The following is a 10,662-nucleotide window of genomic DNA, read 5'->3' as shown; positions in this document are numbered from 1 at the left end:
TGTATATATTTAATAAATAAAAGAGTAAATGAACATACTTGAATGGCTATTAATAGTTAATACACTATCATTTAAAATGACTGATTTGATAGAGTAATCTAGCCATCTCCTTTTCGGTGTGAAACTGAATAATCTAATCATTTCTGAAACTATCAACCGAGATTAGATACAAGTTAAAGAATTGAAATTTACTAAGTATTTTCAGCTTTATAAAATTATAATATAGGTCTAATATTATTATAGCCATAAAATATTGGAAAAGAAAACTTCAGTCAATTTAAGCGACAAACGTGACCTAACGAATTTTATATTTCTGCACAACAAATTCAACGTTTTGTCCACAAATTAAATTAAAACAGAACCTTTAGAAATTTAGGGCGAAAAGGCCAAACTACATATAACTGGTTCGTTTAAAAAATATATAAAATAAATTATGCACATTCATATTTCATATTTGACAATGATTCCTGTTAGGAATAATTCCATACATAATGAATTACTTTTTAATATCATCTTACTTATCGCAGCAAATATAGTAGGGAACTTTGTATAACAAAACGAAAAATAGCAACGTTGTAACAATACAATGCACTTCCAAAACATGGAACAATAATTCCTTGACACATTATTACTGTTAATAAACCCGAGAAGGTTCCCTTCGAAACATCAAAGACAAGTAGACACCAGCGAAAATGATTTCAAAAAAATATACATGAAAGAAAATTCTTAGTTGATTAAGAAGAAAGATGTCCAAATCTATTTGATGTAATAATCATTAGCAAAAATAACGAACTGGAGAGAGAGAGAGAGAGAGAGAGAGAGAGAGAGAGAGAGAGAGAGAGAGAGAGAGAGAGAGAGAGAGAGAGAGAGGAGGATGTGCTTATTACAACGAAGAATAATTTTTGAACAAAAATTGCTGCCTGTGGAAAAATTGAAACAGGTAACTGAAACCTATCAACAGATAAATATTGGTCGGTTAGAGCCTTACAGAATATACTTGACTTTATTCTCAATATAAGCTCGAATTGAAGGTTCTCTTCCTAAAAAGTCCGACAACACTTCAATAGAATCCTTTGCTCCTCCGGGGGCCAATACCTGCGAATGTTTCAAATCAAATACAAATAAATACTAACTTTATTTTTTTGTTTTCCATAGCATCCACCAACCCGATAGGTCAAAAGACTAATCTGCCGCAAATTGGAGCTCCATTTAAGAGTTTGTCAGTAGCATTCGAATCCCTAACACTTATTTAAGCTAATGAGTGAGCCGATCATTCGACCAATCTAAGTTGATTAATACTACTAACTTTATGACAAGCCATTAGAGTATCTTAATTTAAAATACAAAATTTATGAAAGAAAATGCAATAGCCATTTTTTACCTTCTTCCTAAATTGCATGCCAGCATGCTGATTTACAACATCATTGCAAAACTTCGAGGCAAAAATATCAGCAGCAAAAACCTGAAACATTTTTAGGTTCAGCCATGTAGCAATTAGACTAAACGGACACATAACATGGGATCCAACAGGACAAGAACACAAGAAAGGAAGTGTAGAACTGAAAATTTATGTTTCCTTTTTCAATTTCATCATAATTAAGTCCAGCAAAAATAATTTCAGAAAAGAAAATGCAAACTTGTGTCATCATTTTATACTATCATACAAAACGAGACAGTGATATATGTATGTAACATTTGGATACAGAACTCATGCTAAATGGTATGTCCATGATTTAGTGTTTCTGTTTTAACTCCAGACTCAATGATCATGATCAGGAAAAACGATTACAACAAACAATAGAAAACTAGATATGGATTATTGAAAATGAAAGATGCTCGCAACAAAAATTAAGTGTTAAAAATTTGATGATGGTATCAATTGAAGTATCGGGGTTGTTCAAACCTCACTCCATACACGGCTGTAGCAAGCCGCTTCATAACCAATAACACTAGAAGGAAAACATGAAGCTGGATTGGTTCCTTCTAATGCTGGCAAACCTAACATCACCTGCAGAATGATATTTACATAATTTCGTTTTTCAATTCTTTCATTGCAGATACTGAACTTCAAATTTAACTAATTTTAAATTCATTTACCTTGGGATGAAGATGCTTGAACAACTCCCGAATGTCTATGTTATCCGCAGAATGCATGATTTGATCAAAAAGACCTGATAGCAAGCAGCTATTAAATGATAAATAGATATCGAAAGAAAGTATTCACGTTGTATAATCTTCTCTCTCAACATAATGAATTTCACTAGCCAGCTAGCTAACTCCAAAAGAACAAACGATCAATTTCAGTTGCTTGTCTAACCCACAACAGGAACACTTTCACTTTATACTAACAAAACAAGCACACCATGCAAAGATAAAATCCAGTTATAATATGCACTATTATGCTCAGGTCGTCATACCAGTGCAAAATGCAAAAGCACTACAGTCTAAAAGAAGCTACTAATTTCAGTGCAGTTGACTGACAAGATAAAAAACTTAAAACTTACAATACAGAATCTCTTGTTTCAATTTAAGTGCCGAAAATGAAGCCCTCCATCTTTTGATTGATTCACATGTATCATCCTTTATCGGCTTTGTAATATCCTGCAAGACACGATAAAAGAACAAAAAATTGTTTATACAATGTGTAGTATGTTCAAAATTCTCAGTAGACTTGCTTCAGATAAAGACAGCCTATACTAATAACTACATCATAATCAAGAAAAGCCAAACCATGTAATTATCATAAACAATTGATGAAAATCACCTGATGAAATCCAGAAATCAACTTCAGACAGCTGGTTTCATAACACCTAAAATTTCCACAAGTAGGAAGAGTGAGTATGAGTGTGTGTCTAATCCAACTAAAGAAAGAATAGTGCTTACCAGTTTTCTAGGAGTTGAGCAGGTATTTCCACGAAGTCGGGATCAACACGTAGTCCAGAAAATCTTGCAAACGAGGAGCGGTTGCAAATTTGTTGAATCTAAACATTTTATGAAAAGACTTCAGAGTTATACGTAAAAAATCAAATAAACCAAGCTACACATACTACATCTGGCACCATCAACAGGAAAAAAAAAATGCCATTGAAAATTCAAACTACAGACTTGAAAGAGCAATAACTAATAATAAAAATCCAGAAATTTTCACTCAAAATCAGAACCTATCTTGACAAAAGCAGAGCATGGCAGAAATGATTAAAAAATCCAGTTCCATCAAGTCCATACCCCCTATTGTTGAATTAATATGCTTGTGAAGACACTTGCAAAGAAAAACTTTTGGGTTAACTAGGCTGAAAATAATATCCGGAGAAGCTAATTACTTTAGGATACAAGTCAATTAATATAAACTAAAAACTAAGCTAACTCATTTATATGTTACATTGTTTCCGAGATCATGTGTCATAAGAGAGAACCCTTTTTTTCTTTTCATTTTAAGGCAGGACATTGGATAACCAGCAGGATTGGAACAATGTAGTACTAGTTTCTAGAGAAACTGGAAATCCAGCAAATACAAAAGGCATAGATATTCAGAAGAAGGATCTCAGATACAGAAAATATTCACTTTATTCCCATTTCCAAATCCTAAACAAGGCAATTATAAGAACCACTGCTGATGGGAATCATGCCACATGGATACAAAAGCAAACATACCACATGGCCAAACTCGTGGAATAGACCGACCACTTCGGAGAACCGCAACAACCCAGGACAACTGTTGCCATCTTTTTGAATTTGAGATATTAGTAATGCAACTGGTATCTACATAAACATCAACAGGTGACAAAAATTAAAAGAATAAAGTGAATAATCCTTTTGCATTTTAGATTAGCTATTTTCTTATGGAATAATCCTTTTAAACTCCTCATTGAGCATTGGTTTTGTCATTCCATGTCAGAATTTTCTCATAAAAGTAATGTGCTTGAAATGCTTTGAAAAGATTAAGGAAGCTAAGATCATGTGGTAGGTAGTGTTCAATTTATGCTTTTCAGGTTATGTGTGTCTGACTCACAGAGCATATGCACTTTTAAGGACAGGCATACATTATTATTATGTATGTTATCAGATAGGTTATGACCACTTTTTGGTGTTCATTGAGTTACATTTTAAGTGTGTGTCCGTCTGATATGAAGAAAGGATTTGACAGCTCAAAGTGCCATGAGAACATCTACAAAGGAAAGGTAGAGAGAAAAACTCCAAATACATAGAAAATGATGCTTTGCTTACCTAGTGGGTTAAGGCTTTGTTATTGTTTTGTTGTTCTACATAGGAAATGATGCCAACAGTTGAAAAATTAGAAAAGATTTTAGTCTATCGAATAAAAAATAACCTGCTGTTCCCCACTGAGTGTTAATGCACTGTTCTGGAGAGCCATGACACAAGTATGACCATATTTCCCTTCCCTGTAAAAGTGAACAATATGAACCCATTCTTCAACAGATTATCAAACAACGATCAATGCACAACTATAATTTTAAGTAGTTAAAAGTAGCAACCTTGAAAACAAATCAAAGTAGCAGTAACCTAAGATTTCACTAGAACCTAAGTCAAGTACTGAAAACACTCGAACATCAGAATGCCAAACATCAGCTCCTGCTATTTCCTCAAACCTTAAACCTGCACAGAAAAAGGAGTCTCAATGTATATTTAGTAGTTATTTACTAAATAGAAATTTTAAAAACTCGGGAGATCCAAAGAAGGTTTATAAAAAATTATTTTAGTTTGAGAAAAATTACATAACCATTCAAGTGGTTAATCAAGTCAAACAAATGGATACCCATGAATGAACTACTTTAAAAACATTATATTGAAAACTTGATAGCTAATATTTCTTTAACATATTTTCTGAAATTCGTTTCCAGTTACTTCAACATGAACTGGATGTCTGATGTCTGATATCTGATTGTTAAAGCAATAATAGCATAAGGACAGACAAATTGTCAGATGTAAAATTACCAAATAGATCTTGAAGAATTTTGAAGATCCCAGATAGAACTAAACTTATTGGTAAGTATTGATTGAGCTCGCCAAAGTCAAGATCATAATTCTGGTCTTCAACCCGTTTTACATAATACAGCAGGTCCTCAATTCCAAATGGGAATTCCCCTTCCTCCCTCTTCTGAAATGATCACACCAAATCTGTTAATGGAGTTATACATTCAGGCAAAAAGCATATACCAAGCTTGAACAAACCTTCAAATTCTTCAATGTATCAAGTTCCTTCATGGCCAGCTCAGTTAAACTGGTGGATAGATCCTCCAGGAACTCAAACACCTGGATGAAATTCAAAAAATATAAAAATAGAAGCCAAATCAAGAATAAAAAATCTGAGGAAAGAAAACTATGCATTAGTTATATTAATCCATTATATTACACGTTAAATCTGATCTATGCCACAAAGGATTGACTGTTGTTGATTATACTAGACTCATGGAACAGCAACACAGCAAGCAGTAAGGCCACTTGCTTAAGCACTTTAAGATTAAAAACTTTTTCCACAAGCATCCCACGTTAACAGATCCGGAAAAGGGACGCACCCAAAGACCTAAATAATTAAGCCACTATCGAAAGACCAAAATAGCCTCCCCCCCCCCCCTCTTTTCTCTCGCTCTCTCTCTCTCTCTCTCTCTATCTCTCTCTTCCTCCATGGCACTTGTAAAAATGAAAAATGTCCCATAAGCTAGAATGAATAGCTTTGAGAGAAAAGTGCTCTAAAATGAGCTACGTCATAAAAGGATCTTTTTTGTAAAGCTTAAAACAGATGCTCCAGGCCAGTCCAGTTCTCTTTCACTAATGTTTTCTACAAGAGCAAATGCCCCAACATGATTTAAGAGTTAAGACTTAAGACTTTTTTTTTTTCACTAATTTCAAGATTTTTTTTTTACTAGTTTTTTGTAAACTTTTCCAAAACGATGTAGTTGGCTTCGACTTGCTTTAAGAGTTAAGACTTACAAGAATGATGACCATCTCAATGGTTTAGCACTCAATAATTGTTTTACAGTTCAGAATATTTGCAAATTGCTGAATGTATTCATCTAACAATATCCCTTGCGAGATGTGAAAAGGTGAGTACAGAGAGAGGAAGTGAAACACTAAAAACAAATTTATATTTTAAATATAATTTTTATCGGCCAAACATAAAAAATAGAAGCTCAAATACAATCCTCTTCCAATAACTACAGAAACCAAAAGGAGATTTTCTTGTCTTCATGATCTCATCTAACTGGCTCTCTAGTGCTTCTCGTGGCTAATATATTAGTATATTTACTGAGTTTACAAACCTTCATAGGTGTCTTTGCCATTCTAACATCAACAGCATACTCTGCATAGTTTGAATAGCCAAGTAAACGAGCATATTTATGGCGCTGTTGCACCTAAATCATGCCAATGAAATACAATCATCAACAAACTTAGTAAATGATCTTGATAATAAACATGTCTAAAAACAATCACCAAATCAAGAATCATAAAGTGCAACATGCTCCTAAAGATGCTAAAATAAAACCCATAATTAATTCAAACTTTGGGAAGAATAACTAATTGAAGGTAATGCTCAATTGCTCATCATAATAATATACAGATTGACAAGTGCAATCTATCCCTATAAATCTAATAATCTAAACTTTCTTAACAATTATCAGTAAGTCATAAAATCACTGAACAGAGAATATTGAATTCATATGAAATAACTTACTAAACTTTTATCAGAAATTTAAGACTTTAAGTACGATAACTCGAACTTGCTTGCATGTCAATTAACCAATACAATGGTCAAATTACGAGAACATTTTTCAATTTCTATTTAAAATATAGGAACATTTTGGGTAATGTCATCAGTGAAAATTACCAGATTTTCCAGAATAGAAAGATTGGCCTCTCCGCATCTATTCCCATATGCCCTTGATACCATCCGTCTTGTAGTTCCTACCTTCATGAGCTCAATATAGCAGTATAAACCCAGTTAGTACACTTTTTTAAAAAGAAAAATATAAACAAGACAACAATGGAGGGAGGGGGGAGGAGGAGGGGAAGTTAGAGGCTTTTCTTTCTGAGAAGATAAATAGATAATATTTGTTCTTATGCCAATGTAAATATTCAAGTGCTCTAATATAGAAATATTTTTAGTCAATAAATCCCTTTGCTAGGTGCCTTTGGGCCCACCTAAGGACCCCAAAAAATATGTTTGCTACAGTGTTAAAAGTTACATTAGCCAACAAAATCCACAAAAGAATTAGAAAATAATAATCCATTGAATTGTTCATAAAAATGTATTTTAAAGCAATTCATTGTCAAGTAAAACACACTAATGCTTCCTGCAAGAGGGATTTACAATAAAATAAAACAATGACTGGAAAGTGTATTCTGGCTTTTTGGTCCAAGTCGAAGTCACAGGGAAAGTAATCTTGCACAATCGTTTCAGAAATTCCAAAACAAGAACACTTGACAAGGAAAGTAGATCATTTTTTAAACAACAGAAGATACTACTTGAAAAACCAGCCGTTTCTCATCATTGGTATAGGAAGTGTAAAATCCAATTTAACATCTATTTTCAAGCAATAAAAATATAATATTTATTACATAACAATTGAACAAACACTACTAGAATATACATCATCCACCATACCTTGCAAAATTCAAGAACAGCTGCAACATGATGACTTCGCAAGTATATCTTCAACTTTCCATCTTCAGATTTATCCAAACACTGGAGGAATGTAATTGATCAAACAGTGTAACAGTAGCAGAAAAAGAAATGTTTAATAATGGAAGGTCATGCACTAGCAGTAATCAGCCTCCACAGAAAGCGCATAAGGGCTTGACTAGCGTTAAATCAGGTATACTATGCTTATCTAGGGCAGTCAACTAACTATGCAATCAAAAGAACTGGAGACAGAACTGGCATTGTGCATTAATGATGCTTTGACCCATTATTTGTTATTAAAGATGTTCTCATTGATCTCAAACCTTAAATTCTAGGTTGACTAACTTCCTTAAGTATTTTTCAGGTTTGATTTTCATAAAATATCTCCTTGAAATTACTCTTTAAATTTTTCATGTTTAATTCATACTTCGGAGCTATATTCATTCATTATATTACTTCCTCTGTTATGGTGTTCTTGTTCGGGAAGACAGAAATTTAATTATCTGGAGAGAAGGTTGAGGGTAATAGGTCACCAAGGTCCCCTCCACTCCCAAACCGGATACCGAGCCATACATATGAACAACATGACTATCCTTACTTCGATTATTTTGTGCCAATCACAGTCACAAGGGCACAATGTCCAAGTGTCCGAAAAAATTAAATATCATGAAATTTATGTCTAACAGCTAAAAGTAAACAAGGGATCAGAAATAAAAATATTGAAATAGCTTAAGTGCAAATAGTTGGCTTGGAACGTAGCCAAAGAAGCAGAACTGAAAAGGAAATATTTCAGAAACATTCTACTCGCATTAAATGGATTGTAAGAAGAATAAAAATAATTAAACCTTGAGAAACTCTTGTGGTAATCCAGCTAACTCTGCCTCATTGAAGGGAAGAAATTTGCTATCGTCATTGAGATTTTGGATATATCTAAAGCTTAACTCATCAATCTGAGCTCTTAGACGCAGCAATTCTTCTCTTTTGCTTGCAGTGAGGTTCAATCCATTTCTCTCAAAGTCTCTCACCTGTCACTGATTATGAAAGTATCAATATGTGGATTTTGTGGTTTTCATCAGAAAGTATATTAAATGATGAAATTTGTGCAGTTCCTTTAGCAACATAGAAACAGTAACAAATTGAAGCCAATAAGTTCCAGACAAAGTTTCATCAGAAGAAAAATAAAAAATAATTAATAAAAAAAGGGACGTTACAGACACTTTTTTAGTACTTACCAGAATCTGAACAAAGGATTTGGCTTCAGCATTTATCCACTCTCCCTTTGTTGCAAATGCTTTAACTACAATATATACATCTTCGCGTTTGCTAGTACATTTGCATGAAACCACACAGCATTTAGTTTCATAAACCGTGTTATTAACAGACGCGATCTTGAAAAGACAAACTAACAATATCTGCAAAACTAACTAAGGTGTGACTTGCAAGATCATTCATAATGATATGCTATGCATGCAGTTTAACAATATTGCGAGCCTATCCTCGCTGTCAAGAGAAGACACTACAAGCATCATTAAATCCTGCCTCTACCACTTGTCTTGATAAAGCATTCTTGCCCCATCAAAAACACAGGGGAGTAAAAAACAAAGTTATTTTTTTAAAAAAAAATGGCATCTTCTATAAACCACCAGTAGCGAACCTGCACATGTCAATATGAGCATCTATCCTTTGCTCTGCTTCAGCACTTGCTTTGCGCACATCCTCCCGAGTTGATACCATCTTTGGAAACACACAAGACTGGATCAACGGAAATTGTTGTGCCTGAAGTTCTGCCAGAGGTGATATAACATTCGAGTACGTAACCTGAGGCATTAGTCAACACAATTAAGAACAATCAGCTTACAAATATATTCATAATATGAAGGATGAAAAGGAAAGAAGACATTAAATGCACTAACGCAACAGCTATTACAAACATGCATACAACAAAATTCTGAATTCTCCTTACTTTGCTACCTAACCACCACACTAATGAGTAAACAGCATACATAAAAAGTTAGAAATTTCAGAAAATAAACAAATTCAAAATTTCCAAAACAAATTATTTTAATTGAATCGAGAGTACCTTATCCAATGGCACAGCTGCAACAGAATCGTGGACCTTGTTTGACTTTGCAATAATTTGGTCAGCTAACTTGAGAATCTCAGATGCAGTTAGGTTAACGCGCACATACAAACCCGCGAGATCTGCAAAGTTTCACCAAAGCAATCTTTTCAGTACATAAAAATTTAAGAAAAAAAAAATCTCAATTTTCATGACTTAATTCTTTCTTCCAAGTTGCTGAGAAGTGACAGTAATAGTGCACAAAAAATTTGAAGTGTTGTAAGAGAAAGAGAGTAAGAGTACATTTCTTGCTTGATTTCTTGTCCTTATGGTACTTGATGAAGGTGAGGGCGAGGTTGGCGGCGATTGCGACCACCGCAGCAGCTCCGGTGAAAGCGATCAAGCGCCTGTGACCTTTCTTCTTCATCTGTTGGTCCATTTTCTCGCGATTTGCTTCACTTTCCGCCATTTTCTCAGCTCTGTCTTTTTCTGGCTCAGAAGGGGGCGAGCGCGGGGGAAATTTTATTTTGGGCGGAAAATATGGGATGACGCGATTGAAATTTATTTGACGTGAATTTCAAGATTCCAAAAGAAAAAATAATAAAATAAAAGATCATTCTCTTTTGAACATATTTAAAACACGAAAGAAAAAGACACGTATCTGACTTTGTTTTTTAAGGGTGTGTGGTTGGAGTAATATTTTAGGGTACTAATATTATTCGATAGTCTTAAAATAAAAAATTTTAGGTAAAAATTTCTCTATATATATATATATATATATATTGGTAAATCGAAGTTAGTCTTGGACTCAAATTAATTCGATTTAATATTAGAATATATAATTTAAATTAAATCAATTTAATTTATAAAAATATATGGGGAATATTTATGTAATATTTTTTATTTTTGGACTATTGAATAATATTGATGGCTCTTTGATTTATTTAAATATTTTATTATTATT

General features: G+C 33.5%; 1 protein-coding gene across 1 annotated transcript; it reads right to left on the bottom strand.

The window, feature by feature from the left end:
- Positions 1-709: 709 nt before the first annotated feature.
- On the bottom strand, positions 710-10,382 carry LOC112715069 (probable thimet oligopeptidase). Its single transcript, XM_025766814.3, has 20 exons — positions 10,002-10,382; positions 9,720-9,841; positions 9,294-9,457; positions 8,872-8,962; positions 8,485-8,664; positions 7,622-7,702; positions 6,845-6,925; positions 6,279-6,371; positions 5,191-5,271; positions 4,954-5,116; positions 4,494-4,614; positions 4,328-4,400; positions 3,652-3,759; positions 2,884-2,981; positions 2,765-2,810; positions 2,505-2,601; positions 2,098-2,171; positions 1,904-2,008; positions 1,382-1,462; positions 710-1,095 (listed from the first exon to the last, which is right to left on the bottom strand). The coding sequence occupies exons 1-20, from the start codon at positions 10,165-10,167 to the stop codon at positions 985-987; spliced, it is 2,136 nt and encodes a 711-aa protein (XP_025622599.1). The 5' UTR covers positions 10,168-10,382; the 3' UTR covers positions 710-984.
- Positions 10,383-10,662: the final 280 nt, after the last annotated feature.

Source organism: Arachis hypogaea, chromosome 10, assembly GCF_003086295.3.
Source record: "Arachis hypogaea cultivar Tifrunner chromosome 10, arahy.Tifrunner.gnm2.J5K5, whole genome shotgun sequence".
Lineage (NCBI taxonomy): Eukaryota > Viridiplantae > Streptophyta > Magnoliopsida > Fabales > Fabaceae > Arachis > Arachis hypogaea.
Note: the sequence above shows the minus strand (reverse complement) of the source record. Positions and strands in the feature narration are given on the sequence as shown.